At 61.5% G+C, this 19,843-nt stretch overlaps 9 protein-coding genes across 9 annotated transcripts; 3 read left to right on the top strand and 6 right to left on the bottom strand.

Annotated features, from left to right (window-relative positions):
• Positions 1-84: 84 nt before the first annotated feature.
• RHTO_03209 (Exocyst complex, component Exoc1) lies at positions 85-4,610 on the top strand (the record flags this gene model as incomplete). Its single annotated transcript, XM_016416880.1, has 18 exons — positions 85-154; positions 220-306; positions 381-493; positions 561-584; positions 644-764; positions 822-1,831; positions 1,897-2,022; positions 2,080-2,314; positions 2,373-2,638; positions 2,696-2,801; positions 2,859-2,986; positions 3,045-3,322; positions 3,384-3,513; positions 3,576-3,659; positions 3,717-3,912; positions 3,971-4,119; positions 4,180-4,473; positions 4,536-4,610. 18 exons carry the CDS (start codon positions 85-87, stop codon positions 4,608-4,610), a joined length of 3,492 nt encoding a protein of 1,163 aa, XP_016276599.1.
• Positions 4,611-4,877: 267 nt separating this feature from the next.
• Positions 4,878-5,815, bottom strand: RHTO_03208 (protein tyrosine phosphatase; the record flags this gene model as incomplete). The annotated part of the gene is made up of 6 exons (XM_016416879.1): positions 4,878-4,949; positions 5,004-5,209; positions 5,275-5,292; positions 5,375-5,526; positions 5,593-5,665; positions 5,728-5,815. 6 exons carry the CDS (start codon positions 5,813-5,815, stop codon positions 4,878-4,880), a joined length of 609 nt encoding a protein of 202 aa, XP_016276598.1.
• A 356-nt stretch (positions 5,816-6,171) lies between these two features.
• Positions 6,172-7,581, bottom strand: RHTO_03207 (ATP synthase beta chain, mitochondrial precursor; the record flags this gene model as incomplete). Its single annotated transcript, XM_016416878.1, has 6 exons — positions 6,172-6,253; positions 6,313-6,408; positions 6,475-6,604; positions 7,135-7,289; positions 7,357-7,428; positions 7,490-7,581. The coding sequence occupies 6 exons, from the start codon at positions 7,579-7,581 to the stop codon at positions 6,172-6,174; spliced, it is 627 nt and encodes a 208-aa protein (XP_016276597.1).
• Positions 7,582-7,934: 353 nt separating this feature from the next.
• RHTO_03206 (ATP synthase subunit beta) lies at positions 7,935-10,285 on the bottom strand (the record flags this gene model as incomplete). The annotated part of the gene is made up of 9 exons (XM_016416877.1): positions 7,935-8,016; positions 8,071-8,166; positions 8,234-8,611; positions 8,681-8,780; positions 8,844-9,050; positions 9,122-9,511; positions 9,574-9,703; positions 9,840-9,910; positions 10,120-10,285. The coding sequence occupies 9 exons, from the start codon at positions 10,283-10,285 to the stop codon at positions 7,935-7,937; spliced, it is 1,620 nt and encodes a 539-aa protein (XP_016276596.1).
• A 916-nt stretch (positions 10,286-11,201) lies between these two features.
• RHTO_03205 (zinc finger, RING-type domain containing protein) lies at positions 11,202-12,938 on the bottom strand (the record flags this gene model as incomplete). The annotated part of the gene is made up of 5 exons (XM_016416876.1): positions 11,202-11,413; positions 11,524-11,819; positions 11,905-12,192; positions 12,263-12,445; positions 12,517-12,938. The coding sequence occupies 5 exons, from the start codon at positions 12,936-12,938 to the stop codon at positions 11,202-11,204; spliced, it is 1,401 nt and encodes a 466-aa protein (XP_016276595.1).
• Positions 12,939-13,028: 90 nt separating this feature from the next.
• RHTO_03204 (SNF7 family protein) lies at positions 13,029-14,664 on the top strand (the record flags this gene model as incomplete). Its single annotated transcript, XM_016416875.1, has 5 exons — positions 13,029-13,313; positions 13,382-13,600; positions 13,664-13,855; positions 13,917-14,231; positions 14,290-14,664. The coding sequence occupies 5 exons, from the start codon at positions 13,029-13,031 to the stop codon at positions 14,662-14,664; spliced, it is 1,386 nt and encodes a 461-aa protein (XP_016276594.1).
• An 87-nt stretch (positions 14,665-14,751) lies between these two features.
• Positions 14,752-16,701, bottom strand: RHTO_03203 (nitrogen permease regulator Npr2; the record flags this gene model as incomplete). Its single annotated transcript, XM_016416874.1, has 5 exons — positions 14,752-15,437; positions 15,491-15,648; positions 15,717-15,814; positions 15,872-16,572; positions 16,629-16,701. The coding sequence occupies 5 exons, from the start codon at positions 16,699-16,701 to the stop codon at positions 14,752-14,754; spliced, it is 1,716 nt and encodes a 571-aa protein (XP_016276593.1).
• A 190-nt stretch (positions 16,702-16,891) lies between these two features.
• Positions 16,892-17,910, top strand: RHTO_03202 (adrenodoxin-type ferredoxin; the record flags this gene model as incomplete). Its single annotated transcript, XM_016416873.1, has 7 exons — positions 16,892-17,075; positions 17,140-17,182; positions 17,247-17,353; positions 17,433-17,527; positions 17,614-17,648; positions 17,722-17,813; positions 17,861-17,910. The coding sequence occupies 7 exons, from the start codon at positions 16,892-16,894 to the stop codon at positions 17,908-17,910; spliced, it is 606 nt and encodes a 201-aa protein (XP_016276592.1).
• A 633-nt stretch (positions 17,911-18,543) lies between these two features.
• On the bottom strand, positions 18,544-19,526 carry RHTO_03201 (DOPA 4,5-dioxygenase; the record flags this gene model as incomplete). The annotated part of the gene is made up of 6 exons (XM_016416872.1): positions 18,544-18,660; positions 18,769-18,814; positions 18,904-18,968; positions 19,029-19,059; positions 19,129-19,245; positions 19,345-19,526. The coding sequence occupies 6 exons, from the start codon at positions 19,524-19,526 to the stop codon at positions 18,544-18,546; spliced, it is 558 nt and encodes a 185-aa protein (XP_016276591.1).
• Positions 19,527-19,843: the final 317 nt, after the last annotated feature.

Raw genomic sequence — 19,843 nt, 5'->3', positions numbered from 1 at the left:
AGTGTCGGAGCGAGAGAGTCGCTGGCCAGGTTGGCTCGCGACAACAACGCTCGAAGCTCGCTGGTTGCTAGGTTCCGTGCAGAGATGGCGCAGGATTACTCGCGCGCCATCATCCACTCGCTGTTCTCGCCGAACAAGGAGACGGGCCAGCCAGGTTCGTCCTCATCAGCTCTCGCTCGAGTTGCCGGTGTTTGCGCTGACACGGCTCGACGGGAGCAGCCCAAGAGAGCTTCATTGCGTACGTGCAGACATCCGAAGACCAGCCAGGCTCGACCCAGCGCAAATCGCGCTTCCTCATCCTCTCTGGTCCGTCCTCGCTCGGGCTCCACTTCGTCGACTCGCCGCTCACACACGCTGACTGGGGCTGTACGCGCGCGCAGCACTGCGAGACGGACGCTACAAGCTCCACAAGGCGAAGCAGAATGCGAACGGGTCGTTTTCGATAGGAAAGACATGGGCGCTCGAGGACTTGCAGAGAGTCGAGGTTGGCAAGGTACGTTGTGCTGCCGTCCAGCCAGCAGAGATGCACAGCGACTGATGACTCGTACTTCTCTCTGCAGCGTCTCGTGTCGGGTCGGATGCAGGTGCGTTCTGGCGGGCCAAAGTCGCTGTGTTCTCCTGCTCACCCTGTCCACCCTCGCAGCCCCTCGAGTTCACGCTCGTGATCAACAGCAAGACGTACAGATACGACACGGAGCTGCCGTCGTCGCAGCAGGCGATGTTTCTCGTGACCGTCGTGCGGTGTTGGCGAAGATACATGAACGGTCCCTCGCGTTTGACCGTCTCGTGCCCGAATCTCGCTCACTCGCTTCTGCATACAGGTCGAGGTCAGCCGGACCTGATTCTCGTCGGCTTCTCGGTCGACGCGACCAACACCGGCACGGCCCCTCCCGCTTCTTCCTCCGCTGCTCCTCCTCGTCCTCCTCGACCTTCTGTTTCTGCCGCCTCCGGCCAGACCAATTCCGCTTACGGTTCACAGCGGCCATCGTACTCTTCTCAAACCGGCCCCGATCGACCACCTCCCCGCGCTGAGAACGGCCAGCCTCCAAGCGCTTCTGCTCCTCCGACACGCCCAGCCGCAAGTCGATCAGCTTCGGGAAGCGAGCGAGGAGAACAGGACCCGCACGCGGCTCGTCAGCCTCAAGCAGGTCCGCGACCTTCCAACGCCTCGACGTATTCGGTCAACGGAAACCGCCCTCCTTCGCCTCGAAGACCGTCAGGTCCTAGCCTCGCCGACTCGACATCCCGAGCACCGCCAGCTGCACCTCGTCCAGCCGGACCGTCCCTCTCCTCCTCGACGTCGGCCGTCCCGCCGCATCTTCAACCGCAGAACCAGCAGCGCAAACCATCCGGCATTCCTCCTGATGCTCGACCACCTCCTCCACCTTCATCCTCCTCCGCGATGGGCCGAGACGTCTCAGCAGGAAGTGCAGGGAGCGCGAAACGAGAAGTCGTCGGGATGGGAATCGACTTTGGCGGGTCGGGCATGAATGGCGGAGGCGAGAAGAAGCCGCAGCCGGCGACAAGTCGACCATCCACTGGTGGGGGAGAACCGAAGTCTCGGCCAGCCACCTCTGGGTCCGCTCAGCCTCCCGCTGCGTCAACGCCTCCGATCCCGACTCGCAAGGCGACAACCGACGAAGCCCTCGATTCTCAGACGGTCCTTTCGAACGTCGAAGAGATGCTCGAAGGCTTCGAGTGGCGAGGAGGTCTTGGCGGGTCCAGTATGAGCGCCGGCGGCGACGGTTCGATGGTCGCGGGCGGGAAGAGCCGCAGCAAGGCGGACGAAATGGAGCGAAGGTTGATCAGCGAGCTGAAGGCGCTAGAGGCGGTGCGTTCAATCTCTCGCGCGATGGAGAAGCATGCGGGATCTCACGCTTCTTCGCGAGAATGCAGGCCTCAATTCACGCCATCATGGAGTCGGATGACCGCGTCGAGGGCGTCGTCAAGCAACTCGACGATGCACTGGCTGAGCTGGATAAGCTCGATCTGATGGTCGGGTTGTACAAGACTCAGCTGAACGTGCGTGTCCTGTACTATTGCTGCCGAAGCGTTTTATTGACAACCCGCGTCCCGCAGCTCATGACGGACGACATCGCGCATATCGAGTCGCAGAACCGTGGTTTGCAGGTCCAGACCTCGAACCAGCGCGCTCTTCTGTCGGAGATCGACAAGCTCATGTCGACTATCCACATCCCGGAGAGCGACCTCAGCGCGCTCGTCCAGGAGTCGCTCGAGAGTCAGCAGGGTATCGAGAAGCTCGAGCGGAGCGCAGTGTCGCTGTACAAGGCGTTGCTCAGTACGCGCGATACAGGTGCGCGGCGACTGCCCCAGACTCACCCACACTAGCTGACGCTGACTCGTGCATTCAGCTGTTGGCGACATGGCCGCCGCCTCCGAACGCGTCGGCGAGTACCGCGCCAAGGCATCGCAGTTCTCGAAGCGGGTCTTCGACTTCTTGTCCATCATGTTCAAGTTCCAGGTCGACCAGGTCCTCAACCCGAAGGACCCGTCAGCACGTCCTGCAAAGGGGACGCTGCCGAGTCACAGCGGACTGGAAGACTTTCTCGGACGGTACTGCGGCTTGATGCTCTTCATCAAGGAGATCGACCAGCAGCGGTATCAGCAGATCTGCAGCGTGAGTGGCGGTTTTGCCACACTCCGCCGGGGATTCGCTCACCCGATCGCTCTGCAGGCCTATTTCACCGCCATGAGCGACTTGTACCGTCGCGAGATCCAGGACTTGATGAACCATCTCCGTGGTCAGGTCAAGAAGGCGACGGACGACGAGTTGGAAGCGAGTGTGTCCAATCCGCCTCTTCGCTCGCCGACTTCTCGCTGAATCGTCTGCTGCGTAGGCTTCACAGGCAAAGACTCGCCTACGCTTCGCCAGCAATCTATCAAGCGCGTCGGTACCATCGCGCGGAGTCCGCTTGAAGGCGGTAAGAAGGAGAAGGACCGGGATGGCAGGTTCTCGGCGAGCGAGGCGAGTAGTCTCCCTGCGGTCCTCCTCATCGCTCGGCTTATTGTGCTCCACTGCGCAGGCTTTCACTCGAGCGCTCCAGCAGATCACGCCTCATCTCGGGCGGGAGCAGAACTTCATCTCCGACTTCCTCCACATCAATGCCGTTGATGCGTCGATCACCTTTGCCGACTACATGATGCTCGAGACCTTCTTCCGACGAGGCGCGTCCAACTACCTCGCTGAGCAAGCGAAGCAGGGCAAGCTCAAGGATGTCAGGGCGGCAATGGAGCTCGTCTTCGGCTTCTTCGAGGGCGAGCTGCGAGACTGGATCGAGGGCGTCCTTCAGAAGGACTCGATGTAAGCTCGCGAACGGCGAGTCAGAACATAGGTGCTTGCTAACCCGACTCTTTCCCCGCAGGCAAATCGTCGGCATCCTTGCTGTCCTCGACCGGTTCGTCCTGCGAGGGGAGGAGGACCACAACGAATTCCTTTCGCGGACGCTGCAGAAGCAGTATCAGCGGTCCCTCGCTGCTCTCGAGCGTTCCTGCGTACGCGCCGTCTCCTTGCGTTCGCTTCGGCCGCTTCTCACCAAAGATGTCCGGTCTCGCAGAAGGAGCAAATCCGCAGCATCGAGCAGACCAAGCTCACCCTCAAGAAGCGGAAGGGCGTCGTGCCCTTCGTTCGCGTGTTTCCGGTGAGTTCCGCTCCTAGTCTCGCAGTGTGCCGAGCGCTGACCCATTCTGTCTCGCAGATGTTCGTCGCCCGCATCGAGTCGCAGCTGGACGGCGCCGACGACCTCAACATCCGCAAGATCGTCAACTCGCAGTACGAGCGGATCGTCGCGACCATGTTCGACTGCCTGCAGCAGATGGCCAAGATGGACGGGGAAGGCCACGGCTCGGCTGGCGAGGGCAAGGACCAGCTCAACTACCATGTCATCCTCATCGGTGCGTGCACAGTCACCGTTCGGGCGAACAAGCTCGCGCTGACCTTTCAGACCCGCAGAGAACATGCATCACATCATCGCCGTCTTTTCGAGCAAGCAGAAGGTCCCAGCTCTCGCGCCTTTCGTCTCGCAGGCCCGCGAGAAGTACGACCAGAACCTGGCAGCTTACATTCGGCTCATCCTACGGCGACCGCTCGCACGGCAGCTCGTGTGTAACCCTCGCTACCCTCAATCATGTGTGCCGCGCTGACAAAGCTACGCTCTATAGGACTTCTTCGCCGGTCTCGAACGACTCCTTCGCACGACCCCGCCGACTGAAGTCTCCCTCCACTCCGCCTACACTCGCTCAGCGCTCCGTCGAGTAACCGCCGACATTCGCGCTAAGGACCTGCGCAAGGCTATCGACGCTCTCTACAAGCGCGTTGACAAGCACTTCGGCGTCGACGTCGCCAACCAGGCGGCCGAGCACACGGACGTGCTCAAGACCGTTTGGAAGGCTTGCGAGGACGAGGTGACGAAGACCATCGCCGAGTGGAAGAGTCTCGTCGCAAAGTGCTACCCGGTGCGCTCGCTTATGTCGCTTGCTTTCGTCGCCGACCCTGACGCTCGTTCTCTCTCTTGCAGGACGAGAAGGGCGGCGGCATTGAAGTCGGCCGACAGGAGATCCACACATTCTTCTCGAACGCTCACATCTCATAGTCTCGCTTACGACTCCCGCCAAACGTCTGTATACCCGTGGCCGTGGCCCGCCTTCTTTCGATACCCTCCTTGTCTCTTAACATCGACTGTGCAGTGCAGCCAGCTACAGCAACTCGTTTCTGTCCCGCCATCGTGCCAATTCAGCGAGAGTGACCGGGAGTGTTTCAGCCCCGTGTACGGAGGGCGGTGTCGTGGCGAGGAAGGGGGGTAGCGTGACACGACCATGCTCGTGGATAGTGCTCGCGTGGTGACAGCCCTCCGCCTTTGTCATCGCTCAAGCCAGCTTGGTGCGTAGTCAGGGTCGTACTCGATCGAGCGAAGGTCGAACCGTTCAATGAGCTGGACAAGGGAATCGTTAGGCTGGCTCAGGTCCGATTATCCGACTTGACGCACCCGCAGATCCGCTATCCTTTCCTTGTCCTTCTTCTTCTTTGCGCCCCTCTCGATCTCGGCAGGATCGTCATGCACCCAGTCTTCGGTCGAGGGGAAGAACTTGCGGTACTCGGCTAGCGCGGCGTCGAGACTCCAGTCGCACATGAGGCGCAAGATGGCGGAGATGATGGAGGGCACGATTCTGCCTTTGTTGTCGTGGATGAGGACTGCGAAGGATTCAGCATCAGCCGGTGAAGGCGAAGGCTGAAGCGGCAGAGAGAGCCCGGCGCACTTGGCAAGTTCCGCGAGTCTGCGAGAGCATGAGGCCGTCAGCAAGTTGTGATGGAATGCGCTGAAACTAAGCATCGAAGGGCGCGAAGCAGGAAACGTACCAAGAACAACCTCGATAGCTTTCTTGATCATTTCGGGATCCACCTCGACCGCCGGATCCTTGCTGATGTCCAGCCGCAGATGCACAATCTTCAGGCCCTTCCGCCGCGCCCACGTATACGTGTCATGGCGATAGTTGTCGGTCGAGAGGTACCTGCGAACCCACACTCGCTCGTCAACCTCGTCGTCCTGGTCTCCCGCAAGCTCGCCACGGACACACATGATGCTCTTGAGGGTCAGCGTGTCGAGGAAGGGAAAGTTGCCCTTGTTTGGGTGTCCGGAGCGGTACACGCCTGCGAGGTCGAGAGGGTCAGTCCCGACCGGCCTCCTGCAGCTGGAGAGAGCTCGCACGCACCTGGAACGACCATGGCAAAGTTCAGCGGAGGGAAGAGGACCCCCTGCGTGTCCCGCCGTGCGACCAGCGAGTCCACCAGCGTCGCCATACCTCGTCGGGGAGATGAAGAACTGGTGGGGAGCAGGCGGCGTGAGGAGGGCGTGGCGAGCTCGTGTGACAGTCAGAGCCGGTGCAGAATGAGCCTGTCGAGCGAACGAGCGCGTCGAGCGAGCAGAAAGAGCGACTGAGCGGAGAGGAAAGGCGGCGAGAGTGCAAAGTCCCCCTCCTCGACCACGACGACGACCGATTTCGCGCTCTCGACGTCTCACAGACTCTCATACGCTCGTGTAGACACTCACGCGCTCGTGTAGACGCAAACCTCACGCAGCCACCTCGTGTAGACACGTCCCAATGCTTGGAATTTTCGCGCAAACCAGACTACGGAATACCTCGCTTTCCTCCAGCTTAGTTGCCCTCGGCCATCTCAGCTGCGAGCTTCTCAGCCTTGGCAACAACCGAGTCGATGTCGCCGACCATGTAGAAAGCGCTGCGAGGGAGAGTGTCAGGCGAGGAAACGAGGAATGGGGAAGCGAGAGGAGAACGCACTTCTCGGGGAGGTGGTCGTACTCGCCGGCGAGGATCGACTTGAACGACTCGACCGTCTTCTTCAAGGGGACGAGGGCGCCCTCGATACCGGTGAAGCTGCGCGAGGAGACGCAAAGAGTCAGGATGCGAAGAACCGGAAAGGGCGTGTGAGAGCGGACGTACACCTCGGCAACGGCGAACGGCTGCGACATGAAACGCTGGACCTTACGAGCCCGCTCGATAGTCATCGGACAAGCGGTGCTGGGTCGACGCGCAGACACGACTGCAGAAGCGTCCTTCCCCTGCTCGAACGCTTGCGAGTGTGCGTCCAAGTGAGCAGCGTAACGAGGAAGAGGCAAGGTCCCTGCAAACCCAGCAGTGAAGCGTCTTTCGATGCGGCTCCGCAACGTTTGCGCCAAACGAGATCAGAGCAAGGGAGGCCTCGCCGGGAGTCTGATCCGGCGGGTCAAGCGGGGCGCTCAGCACGTCAAGCGAGCGCGAGTGCGCACACGTGCCATCGAGGCTGCGGCAAAAGCTCTTTGTTGTCCGGCGCGAAAGCGGGGCGGAAGAAGCCGCACGAGGTGGACCTCTTGCTTCACCTCCTTGCCCGCTGTTCCCCCGTTGGGCGAGTAGCCGCATAGCGTCACGAGGCTGTATGCCGCAGTAGCAGCGAATTGTGACAAGGTCGAAGCTGGGCAGAGGGAGCGGAGGAGAGTTGCCAAGCCCAAAGTCGTTTTGCTGAGCTGCCGACGTCGAGTCTGAATCTGCGCAAGATGCAACGATCAGAAGGCAACGTCCTTTGCCTGCGGGCGGGTGTGAAGACTGGCTTAGTACGGCACACACCTGTCAAACCTGCGGAAGACGCCTTTTCCCCTCTGAACCTCGTTCCTTTCGGTCGCTCGACTGCTTCGAGCGTGTCCTCGTGATGCAACGACGTCCAGCCCTTCTGCCGCGCCCACGTGTACGTGTCGTTGCGATAGTTGTCCGTCGAGAGGTACCTGCGAACCGGCACTCGTTCGTCAACCTCGTCGTCCCGCCTCTCCCGCAAGCTCGCCACGAACGCACATGATGCTCTTGAGGGTCAGCGTGTCGAGGAAGGGAAGTTGTCCTTGTTCGGGTGTCCGGAGCGGTACACGCCTGCGAGTTCGAGGGGGTGAGCCTGCGTCTCTGCACTTCAAGCCTCGAGCAAAGCTCGTACGCACCCGGCACGACCATGGCAAAGTTCAACGGAGGGAAGAGGACGCCCTGCGTGTCCCGCCGTGCGACCAGCGAGTCTACCAGCGTCGCCATGCCACGTCGGGGAGATGAAGAACCGGTGGGGAGCTGGCGGCGCGAGGACGGCGTGGCGAGCTCGCGTGACAGTCAGAGCCGGTGCAGAACCAGCCTGTCGAGCGAACGAGCACTTCAAGCGAGCAGAAAGAGCGACGCAGCGGAGAGGAAAGGCGGCGAGAGAGCAAAGTCCCCTCCTCGACGACGACGACGACCCATTTCTCGCTCTTGACGTCTCAACGACTCTCATACGCTCGTGTAGACACTCAAGCGCTCGTGTAGACGCAACCCTCACGCAGCCAACTCGTGTAGACACGTCCCAATGCTTAGAATTTTCGCGCAAACCAGACTACGGAACTTCGCTTTCCTCCAGCTTAGTTGCCCTCGGCCATCTCAGCCGCGAGCTTCTCAGCCTTGGCAACAACCGAGTCGATGTCGCCGACCATGTAGAAAGCGCTGCGGGGGAGAGCGTCAGGCGAGGAAGGATGGGAAAGCGAGAGGAGAACGCACTTCTCGGGGAGGTGGTCGTACTCGCCGGCGAGGATCGACTTGAACGACTCGACAGTCTTCTTCAAGGGGACGAGGGCGCCCTCGATACCGGTGAAGCTGCGCGAGGGGAGCGGAACGAGTCAGGATGCGAAAGACCGGAAAAGGCGTGTGAGAGCTGACGTACACCTCGGCGACGGCGAACGGCTGCGACATGAAACGCTGAACCTTGCGTGCGCGCTCGACGGTGAGCTTGTCAGCCTCGGACAACTCGTCCATTCCGAGAATGGCGATGATGTCCTGGAGACCCTTGTAGTCCTGGAGGAGCTTCTGGGTCGAGGTGGCGACGTCGTAGTGCTCCTGTCCGACGATACGCGGGTCGAGCATGCGCGACTTGGAGTCGAGCGGGTCGACGGCGGGGTAGATACCCAACTCGGCGATACCACGCGAGAGGGTCGTGGTCGCGTCCAAGTGGGCGAAGGTGGTGGCGGGAGCCGGGTCAGTCAAGTCGTCGGCAGGGACGTAGACGGCCTGGACACAGGTGATCGATCCCTTCTTGGTGGTGCTGAAGCGCGAGGCGAGGGGCGAAAGTCAGCTTTCGACCTCACAATCGCACGAACGCGCCGCGACTCACGTGATACGCTCCTGCATGCCACCCATGTCGGTGGCGAGGGTGGGCTGGTATCCGACAGCCGAGGGGATACGACCGAGAAGGGCAGACACCTCCGAACCGGCTGTGCGAGGACGAATCCGTCAGCTCGGGTTCTTCAACTCGCGCAACTCGCTCGGGAACACACCCTGGGTGAAACGGAAGATGTTGTCGATGAAGAGAAGCACGTCTTGTCCCTCCTCGTCGCGGAAGTACTCGGCGATGGTGAGACCGGTAAGGGCGACACGGGCACGGGCGCCGGGGGGCTCGTTCATCTGTCCGAACACGAGCGCGCACTTGGACTTGTCGTTCTCGAGCTGGATGACACCGGTCTCGATCATCTCGTGGTACAAGTCTGCGCGAGCGAGCGGGGTCCGAGCCAAGGTCAACCAAGGTCGGCGACAAGAGGGAAGGCCCGCGACGCACCGTTACCCTCACGGGTACGCTCGCCGACACCGGTGAAGACAGAGTAACCACCGTGGGCCTTGGCGACGTTGTTGATGAGCTCCTGAATCAAGACGGTCTTTCCGACACCGGCACCGCCGAAGAGGCCAATCTTTCCACCACGGGCGTAGGGGGCGAGGAGGTCGACGACCTTGATGCCGGTCTCGAGGACCTCGGGCGCGGTCGACTGGTCGACGTACGCGGGCGGGTCGGCGTGGATGGGGAGCGTCTTGACGGCCTTGATCGGGCCGCGCTCGTCAATCGGCTCGCCGATGACGTTGATGATGCGGCCGAGGCAGCCAGGTCCAACGGGGATCTGGATGGGCGCGCCGGTGTCGACGCAGTCCTGGCCACGGACGAGACCCTCGGTACCTGCGCGTTCGCCCAACTCGTCAGTGCCCGGTCGACTTGGATGTGCGGCGCGCGCGACTGACCGTCCATGGCGATGGTGCGGACCGTGTTCTCGCCGAGGTGCATGGCGACCTCGAGAACGAGGCGCTGGGGGGTGCCCTGGATCTCGAGGGCGTTGAGGATGGGCGGGAGGTCCTCGGTGTCAAACTGGACCTGCGTGGCGGATAGTTCGCGTCGTTCGCGAGTCAGTCCCAGTCCATCACACTGTCCACCGACCCTCCAAGCGAGCCCCTAGCGCTGTTGCTGATGGAGAGCGAGGAGGGGGGCGAATGGGAGCGCGCGGACGCACATCGACGACGGCACCGATGACCTGCTTGATCTTGCCGACCTTGTTGCCGGCGGCGGTGGCGTAGGCACGGGCTGTGGCATCGTGCAACCCGTCAGCGTGTGTGCGGAACCCGTCAGCGTGTGTGCGGGTGGTGCAGGGCGAGCGCGAGCAGGCGAGAGCGAGTCGCTCCGTGGCGAGGTCCCACCCTCGCCCGCGCAATCTCGCCGACGACGCCTCGCGCGGGTGTGCTACGTGGGCGAGTCGGGTTCTGTAGAGCAGCACGGTGGACTGGGACACTCACGGGCGGCGGCCTTGAGCTGGGCGGGGCGGGGGAGGGCGGCGCTGGCGACCTGGGCCGGGGACGCCTTGGTCGCGAGGTTGCGGGCAGCGGCAAAGACGGCCTGGTTCTTGCGGGCGGCACGGAGGGCCGCGCGGTTGAGGGTCTGCACCCTTGCGCCACGGAGCATGGTTGCGTGTGAGGGGGAGCGGGAGAGGGAGGGAGCGAAGAGAGAGAGCGCAGACCCCAGCTCGCCCACGTCAACCCTCACACCCTTACACCTCGACTACCACCCGCTAGAACCACCTGGACAGCTCGCTCGACTGCCACTCACTCGCACAGTCACGCCGGTCACCCACTGGCGAAGTCGCAGCTGCTCCCGCTCGACGGACGCCGCTCAAACGCCCTGAACGTTCTCTCGCCCTCGCTCAACTCGCACGCACCCGGACGGGCCTCGCTGGCGTCCTGATCGGTCGTAGAGCGATGCACTGAGTTTGTTCAAGCTGTTACCGAGGCGGAATGAGCCAAGGAGGGTGGTGGAGCTCGTCTTTCCTCGCGACTTGCTCCTGAACTCACTCGTTTCGACGCTTCTGGCGTTCTACTCGACTCGCGCAATCTTCGTGGAGCTCGCATCGACGCTGTGAACTGTCTATGCGCTTGCCGTTGATCCCGCTCGGCTGCCAGACTGTGTTCGTTCGGCGGGAACCTTTTCCTCGTCTCGCCATACCTGCCTCCTAGCGCCACAGACGACCTTACACCTCCCGCACGACTCGCTCCGCATCACTCACTGCTTGCAAACAGCCTCGCGTCGCCCGCGAGACCCTCGAGACGCTCCCCGCTCAACCTTGATCGTTCTCCTCGCTCTTCACGCCGCAAAGCTGCCTCCTCCGCCTGGTCTCTTCGCGATGCTGCGCTCGACGTCTCATAAATTTCCTCTCGTGCTACGTAACCGATGAAACACGGAGATAACGAACAAGCACTTCCAGTTCCACAACCAACAGCGAACACCAAACCGACAGACAAAAACAGTCTACAAGCGCTCCTTGCACTTCCCTTCTCCCTCTTTCTCACCCTCTCCTCCTGCCTCACCACCGTCGTCAAACTCCTCACCCGAACCTCCCTACTCCTCCCCCTCCCCCTCCACCGAAGGAAGAGCCAACGCCAGAGCGAGTGGGGACGAACGGTCTCGGCGTTCCTGGTACTGCAGGTCGCGTGGAGGAGAGGGAGAAGCGAGGAGGGGCTGGAGTCGAAGTCGGAGGAGGTTGAGGAGGTTGGTAGGAGGAGGAGGGGCGGAAGGAAGTCGAGGTCGAGATCGGGGCTGTAGAATGCGAGAGGGATAGTCAGCTGCGTGGCAAAGTACTAGTGCTGTGCGGCGGCTAGAGCGCTAGGAGAGTCTAAGGGAGTGTGAGCTGCAGGGTGAAAGCGCACCGAAAGGCGTCCCGACTCTCCTTCCTCCTCTATCGTCGTCCGTGCCCGCCCACCCGCCGTGACTACCTCGCGCTCCTCCCTGCGCATGACCAAACGGCACAGGCAGAGGCGGAGGGGGCATCTCCTCCCTCTCCCTCTCCCTCTCCCTCTCCCTCTCGAGCAAGGCGGGCGGTTTGAACTGGAACGGACTTGGGTCTTCGTTCGCTGCGGCGTGGTGAGCGTGAGCATGGGTGGGTGTGGGAGGGGGTCGGTGAGAGGCGCGCGAGCCGGAGGCGGAGGGGTTGTAGGCGAAGCGGCTGTGTATACAAGAGGCAGGACGAGCACGTCAAGTCAGCTTCGCGGACGAAGTCACTTGAAGACGATGCTGCGCTCAAGACGCACGCAAGTTTCTCCCTCGCGCTCTCTTCCCTCCTCTTATCACCGCTCGCACTCGCACTCGCACTCCCACCCACGCTCCCGCTCAAACTCTCCCCAACCCTCCTCCTAACCCTCTCGCTCGCCTCCCTCTGACTCCGCGGCGTGAGCGACAACCTCTGAGGACCGTTGGGCAGGGAATGTGAGGCCGAAGAGGCGGAGCGAGGGGGATGGGCGGTTGAGGGAGGGAGGGGGTGGGAAGGGGGATGGGGGAGATTGGAGAGGTGTGTTGCGGGACGGAGGGGGAGGGCGGAGCTGTGCGTTAGTTGTGCGAGGGACAAGCGGGTTAGTAGAAGGAAGGAAGCAGGAGAGCGGCGAAGCGGACCGGTCGTCGGGCGAAAACTCTGCCTTGCGTTTCTGGCCGCGTGGCGTCGGGGCAGCAGATGGGCGACCTTGAGCAGCGTATTGTTGTGCAGCATAGTCTTGAGCAGTAGAGAAACGTTGCTCTTGCGCTTGAGCGAGTTGCGTCTTCAGGCGAGCGTTCTCGGCCGCGAGCTGCTCGGCTTGCCTGTGCATGCTCGGGTGGTGAGTAGCCTCGTCCCGCAGCGTAGAGACGAGGGATCAGTCTGGGCAGCGCACGCCTTGATCCCCTTGACCTTCTTCAGCTCCGCCCCGACCCTCGCAAGCATCTTCTTCTGCTCCGCACACTTGGCCTTGAAGAACCTGAGCTGCTCGACCAGATTTCCGACCTGCCACTCTGCCGCCATGCTCAGCTCGCCTACCAAGTCGCTCAAAGGCCGGAAGCAGGGCTGCAAGTCGCTGGCTTGGTCGAGGCGGACGACGGGGCCGAACGTGCCGCAGGCGGGACAAGGTCGTTCGTCGCTCTGGGCATTTTGGGAGGTGCTGGAGGCGATGCAAGCGTGGCAGAGCGTGTGCCCGCACGTCGAGAGGTAGAAGTCGCCCGGGTTGAGCGATGAGGATGAGCAGTCGGTTCGACAGCTGGTGCAGGCGATCCAGTCCAGTGGCGAGAGTGCAGTCGCCTGCCCTTCGTCCTCCAGCATCCTAACAGCAGCTCAGTCCAGCCAGCGAGGCAAGCGAGGTGTGTGGTCGCGGTGAGAGCAACTTCTCCCTCTTGACCAGTTAAGGCGAGCATGGCTGCCCAACCCGCTCTGGATCCACTCAAGAGCTACCTGGCGACTATTTCCGAGTACTCGACACCCCGTGTCCAGTTCTACTACTCGTCGCTGCCCTCGCGCAAACACTCGAACCCGACAGGCTACTCGGGCGCAATCTCGTGGTGGCGCAAGACGTTAGTCGATTTGGTCGCGAGGGGACTGCTCAGTGATGACAAGCTGCTCATCCACGTCGACGAGGAGCTGCGCGAGAAGCTGAGGTGGGATAAGGCGGGCAGGCCGTCCAGTCTTGGGGTAATTGTCGTGCGTTGCAGCGTCCTTCGTGGGGTTCTTTCGGCGTATACTGAAGCTAACAAGCGCTTTCTTCGCAGGCCGAACTCGCCCAGACGTCCGACCTCGTACCGACAGTCACCTACCTCTCCTCCCCCGAGCCTCAAACTCTCTCCGTCGTCTCCCTTCTCGCCCGGCCATTCTGGTGGGGCCTGTCGAGAATCTGGGGCTCGTCGCGTAGTATTGAATACGGCGAAGCGGCAGACGAGAAGGAGTGGGTGCGGCGGCAAGGAGACTACGTCGTCCCAGATCTGGTCGAGGTGCGCGCGCAGTCTCCTCCATCAGCCCTTGAAGTCCTGCTGACGCTTATGTTACGCTCACAGCGAGCCGTTTCGAGCCTGCTACCAAAGCTGCCTGACTTGCACGCCGACGCCCTCTCCCGCCTGTACACCGTCAAGTCGTTCCAGGAGAAACTCGGCTCGCTCTGCTTGCCGAACGTCAAGCTTTCCGAGCGGGACTGTGAAGTCCTTGCAGGGTATCTTAGCAAGCAGGGACACTGCGCGTTCGATGGCAAGGTGAGCTGCGGCTGACTCCGCTGATAGCGCTTCCACCGCTGACCGTCCCTCGTCGGCACAGGTCATCAAGTTCGCCCCGCCACTCTCCGACCCCGCCAGCAGCTCCTCTCTCACCATCACCGACGCCGACCGCTCTACCATCACGCTCCTCACAACCCTCGCCACCCTCTCCGCCTCAATCACATCTCTCGAATCCCGCATCGCATCCGAACAAGCGCAGTTCGCCGGATATGCGTCGGAAAAGCGGATGGAGCTTGCGAAGGCGCATCTGATAAGCAGGAAGAGGGCGGAGAAGTTGTTGGAGGAGAGGGCGGGGCAGAGGACGAAGGTGCAGGAGGTGGTGTGGGCTATCGAGCGAGCTATTGGGGACGAGGAGGTGCGTTCGCGTCCTCTGCGTTCGTTTCGATCATTACTGACGTTTCTTGTGCTGGCAGACGATGTCGGCGCTCTCGCTCGGCACCTCGACCCTCCGCACCATCCTCTCCTCTCCGACCCTCCAGCTCGACAATATCGAGTCGACCACCTCTCTACTCGACGAGACGCTTATCTCGGCACAGACAGTCAACGAGGCTGTCGACTCTGTCTCGGCGCCGCTCGCGAGAGAGGTCGAGGACGAGGTGGATGCTGAGTTGCGGGAGTTGGTCGAGGCGGAGAAGCGCAAAGAGGGGGAGGAAGAGGAGAGGAAGGAGAAAGAAAGGGTCGAGGAGGCTGCGAAGAAGCTGGAAGAGGCGACGAAGGTGCCAGCAACGGCAGAGAAGCGAGAAGAGTCGGCAGAGCGGCAAGAGGAGCGGGAGAAGGCGCTTGCCTAGAGACCCAGCCTTGTATCTTTCATCTTTCGCAGACGCAACGAGTGCTATTACGACAACATTGCACCGCACGGGAGACTCAGACGCAATCTACACGAACATCATGACCACTCGCTCGCCGTACACGCCCTCCTGCCCCGCGCCGGTACTGCCTCTCCGTTTGCCATCCGTGAAACGCTCCTCATCCTCTTCACTCTCCAGCTCTTCGCCCCTCCCGCCCTTCGACCCCAAGTCTCGCAAGACCATCTCGAGCGTTCGCCAGCTACACGAGTACTTGAGACAGATCTCATCCGTGTGATGCGAGCCGTCAAACATGAGGGTGAGCGAATGAGGGTAGGTGACGAGTGGGCCTGTCGCGTCGTCGTCTTCGGGCAGCGCGGCGGGTTCAGAAGCGGGTTGAGCGAGAGTCGAGTGTTGTGGTCGGGCAGGCGCGTCTCGCGGAGGTTGCGCACCGTCGAGCGATGTCTCGAGTCGACGCTTTGCGCTCGTGTTCGAGCCGCGGTGCCGCCGTGTTCGGTTCGCGCCGGCCGAAGCGGCGGTACCGGCAGTTTCGCTGATGGCGGATCGCGGCCGCAGAGTCGGGTGGTCGAGCCAGACTGGGAAGGCGTGCACTCGTCGCAAGAAACCCTTGATGACGCCGAACTGAATCATGCGACGGACGTCAATGGGCTGCGTGTCGAGCGAGAGGTCGTCCATCCAGTCGCTGACCGCCAAACCGGAGCGAAGTCGCGAGTAGTAGGTGAGAAGAGTGGCGAAGGGGACGGGCGTTGCGTCGCCTGTGCGTCGGACTGTCAGCCCGTGAGTGTGCGGACTTGGCAGGAAGACTTACGCGAGCCGTTGAAGACGTAGTTCTCGCACTCGGTTCGCAGGTCCGTCACGCCCTCATCGTCCTCCTCGCCGTACTGCGCCACGTCTGCGATGTCGGGCAGAACCGCATACGAATTGGAGAACTGGAAGATGTCGACGATGATGACGGCGTTGTAGTAGCTGTGCGCGGGGAGCGAGGTCAGCGATTGATCTCGAGGTAGACTAGCCGTGTGGGCTCGGCGACTGACACGAGGTGCTGGATACACTGCCTTGCGAGATACAAGTCGACCTCGGCGAGTTCTGCGATCCGCTTGACGTGGTTGACGCCGTCGATGAAGCTGCAGATCTGCGCAAGTACGAAACGGTCAATTCAGGACGCTGACTTCCCAGACGCGTGTCTTACCTTGAATAAGGTGACGTCCCACGAGTAGCTCTTCAGCTGCTCAATGTTGGCCACAGCGAGCGGGACGTCCCAGATCTTGACGTCGGGAGGATTAGCGTAGAAGGGAAAGAGGCCGAGTACGAGGTCGGTGTCGACGAGGGGAATGCTCGTCTCGCAGTAAGCGTTCAGGTCGAGGTACAGCTGTTCGAGAAGGTTGGCCATCGAAAAGGTGGGCGGAGGCGACGAGAGCAGGGACGACTGCTCCTCCATCTCGCGTAAGGTCCGACCCGTCTTGCGCACGACCGGCTCGAACACGGACAGCTCGGCATCGCGTTCGAAGACGAAGCAGAGGTTAAAGATGAAGGCGTTGCGGTTGTAAACGGCCTGGCTACCGTGGTATTTCTCCTCGTCGACGATCCGGACGGGGAAGCCGAGAATCTTGGACGTCCGCGTCGCCTTGGTGATCAGGTGACCGCAGAGCTCGGGTTTGGGGATGACAAAGTCGATGATGGACGCAAAATCGAAGAGGACAGGGTTGGCGCGAGGAGCAGCGTCGTCTGTCACGTCGACGCCGCGGCTGGCGGTTGACGCGGGTGACAGCGACGCTCGAAGTTCGTTTGCCGGCGTCTCTGACCGCGAGGGAATCGTCGAGAGCGCAGTCGCAACGCTTCCCTCAGGAATCTGGTGCACCACTCGAGGACCAACTGTCGGGTCGAAGACGGCTGCATGCGGGCGAGGGTCAGCTGATCCCGTAGAGCAGACTCGCAGTCTAACGCACCGTAGAACACCGCGACCAGGCGAGGCGTGTAGGATCCCGATTCCTCCTTCAACGACTGGCGGTTCAACACCATCCCAACCGCTCAGCGCGCCGTTTGAGCGCTCTACTCGGTTGTAAGCAGTCGTAGCTGCAGCTTGAAGCCAAGAAGCAAGCCTGAAAAGCGAGTCGACGGTGTTGGGCAAGTCCAACCTCCGCATACAACCGCTTCGCGCCGTCCACGCCGCTCGTCTCGCGCTTTGCTGCTTGCTGAGCTGCCGAGAAGCATGCCAGGAGTACTGCGACACTTTGCCTCGGCGCTGCCCACGACCGCGGCGCGCTCGTCCCCGTCACCCCTCGCCGCTCTCTCGCGACCCATCGCACTCCCTCAGGTTGGTTTCACCGCCGCTGCGTGGCGTGCGACCGGCTGGCATGGTAAATCAGTGACTCGCAGCTTCCATGCGACTGGCGGTGCGTCCCTTCGCTGAGCCACTCGCCCGGCCTACCCTCGTTGACTTTCCTCGACTTCGCGCAGTGTCGGCTCACGGCGGCAAGGGACGGCCAAAGCCTGGCGAGGGGTACATTTGACTCCTTCCTAGAGATCTGTGATCTTTGCTGATCCTCCCATATACTCCCCTGCAGCGTCACCCTTCACTTCAAAAAGCCGAACGGCGAGATCGTGACTGTTGAGGCGAACGAGGGCGACGACATCGTCGACGTGTCGTGGGAGTATGACCTGGATATCGAGGGTGAGCTCTGCATACCGGTTGGTCGGAGGTGCCCGCTGACATTCCCTCTTCGTTTCCCCCATCCTCTCGCTCATTGCAGCTGCTTGCGAAAAGTCTGTCGCCTGCTCGACATGTCACGTCATTCTTGAGGAGAAGGTATACGACTCGCTTCCGGAGCCGGACGACGATGAGAACGTGAGTCTCGCGAGTCTTTGCTCAGCCTTGTCTGACCCTCCCTGTCCTTGACTGGTCCTCGTTGACACGACTTCGCTACACCACAGGACATGCTCGACCTCGCGTTCGGTCTGACGGACACGTACGTTTGGCACAGCTTCTTCCGCAAGAAGCGCTTCGAACCGTGGAAGGCTGAACCCGCTTTGCTCCCGCAGATCCCGTCTTGGCTGCCAGGTCAAGGTCACGAAGGACATGCAGGACACGACAATCACGCTGCCTAGCGCGACGAGGAACTTGCGGGTTGACGGTGCGTTGGCCCGCCCTCTCCCGTACCCTTCCTTCCCTTGCTCCCAGGGTTCTCACGCTTCGGAACGCCCGCAGGAAGCAAGCCTACGCATCACTAGCCTTTTCACCTGCACGCAATATTACTCGCATTCGCCAACCGCGACGTACTCCGACGACAGGCCCGCTTCCTGTTCTTGCTCAAGAGCGCTGCCGCCTGAGCGCTTCCTCTCGACCGTCTTCATCTCAGACCATCGTTACCGCAGACGAACGTTCGCAATCCGCATCGATCGCAGCCCTCCGGTGGCAAGCGGGTCTCGCTTTGACAGCTTCACTTCGCCTTCTCGGGCTGGCTCGCTCGCCTTGCCCTGCCGTCTTCAGCTCGGCACCCACAATCTACTGTAAGGAACCCCTTTCGAAGTTTGCTGCCTGGCTTGAACGGCCTCGAGAGTGCTACCGGCGGCTATAGGTGTCCGACACCGCAAGAACCACAAGGCCGGCGACGACGAGTCGAGCGACAAAGCTGCGAATGCGTGGCAGGAGAAGGGTATGGTCAGCTCGAGACTCTCGTCTGAGCGTGCTTCGTTGACGGCAGTTTCAGTACGCTGTGTAAGTAGCTGTACAGCTTTCGTTGGCGGAGTTGCTCTCGATGACGAGCAAGACAAAACCTTCGCGAGATGCTCTGTGCCGTCGCGCTGCTCGCGCTCGCCAGCTGCTGAAGATCATCACAACGGTCTAGTACACCGCTCCGTCCGCTACGCCGCCACACCGCCCGTCGCCTGCCTCGGCGCACTCGAGAACCTCCCCTCGTGCTCGCGCAGGAAAGAGGTGACGAGCGGGTAAGGCGGGCCCATCCACGTCGCTTTGGTAGTCTGCGCAACGCAAGGATCGTCAACAAGCATATCGAGGCGGCGGGCGGACGCGAAGGGTCGGGCAAGTGAGGTGGAAGGAGAAAAGGAAGCGAGGTGCAGAAGACGAACGTGGTCGAGCAGCTCCGAGTCATGCGTATTTGGGTGGATCAAGACTCTGTGATCATCAAGCAAGATCAGCGGGCTATCTTACCGTTAAGCGAGAGCTTCGAAGGGGGAGAGGTGGATGAGGAGGAGAAAACGCACGACAAGTCTCCGCGATACGCCACGAGGAAGCCGAAAAACGCGCCGAACTGAGCAGGAGTGAAGGTCTGTAGTCGTCAAAGCGCCGTGAGCATTTCCTCCAGGTCAGAAGCGGCGAGGAGACGCACATTGACCTCGAACATCGGTACGGGGTGCGGTCTGCGCGCATGAGCACCCGGTCAGCACTCTCCTATTCTTCAGTACACCAGCACGAACTTGCGGACACACCCAACGGGCTTCTCCCAGAACTTGTACACGCGAAGTTCCGGAAACTCGCGCCTGATCCGCTCGTGGAGGCGGCGGGCGTGATCCGTCTGTGCTTGCGAGGCGTAGTAGATGTGGAAGCTGGGTAGCGGACAGACTGGAGATCAGCACACGCGGATGAGCGGAACTTGAGCGGAATCACTCCGCAGAGTATACGCAATGAAGACCCCCTCGACGCACTCGAACGCATTGTTGCTTGTGTCCAGCTCTTCCGGGTAGCCCTCGTACCACTCTGACTTGTCCTTCCCGTCCGTCCTCGCCGGGTTCTTCAGCGACTTGCCGTCCGGGTTCTTGTCCTCAGAAAGCGGTGCGAGGTCGGCGGGGAGCGAGGCGAGCGGGTCGCGGTAAGAGACGGCGGCCATGGTGTAGCAGTGAGTTGATAAGAGCGGGAGACACAAGCGCAACCGTGCCGCTCAAGGTCTGACGAGCGACTTGGTCAGCGTGGTGGGGAGATGAGTGAGCGAGTGGCGGGGAGTAAGATGGTGTGGGACGGGTATGTAGCAGTTCAGCGAGGTCCTAGCAGTGCACTGGCAGGCTCGCAAGCCCTTCCAGCGGTATCGAGTGATTGTATGCTCGCAACTCCCTCCAGCTCGAAATCTCGCGAGTGAGGAACAGCTACACCGCTCGCTCGGCTCGTACTGGCACGGCTGCCTGCTAGAAAGATGGCTGAACAACAGCC

Source organism: Rhodotorula toruloides (assembly GCF_000320785.1).
Source record: "Rhodotorula toruloides NP11 unplaced genomic scaffold Scaffold2, whole genome shotgun sequence".
NCBI lineage: Eukaryota > Fungi > Basidiomycota > Microbotryomycetes > Sporidiobolales > Sporidiobolaceae > Rhodotorula > Rhodotorula toruloides.
This window is presented reverse-complemented; position numbering and strand designations above follow the sequence as displayed.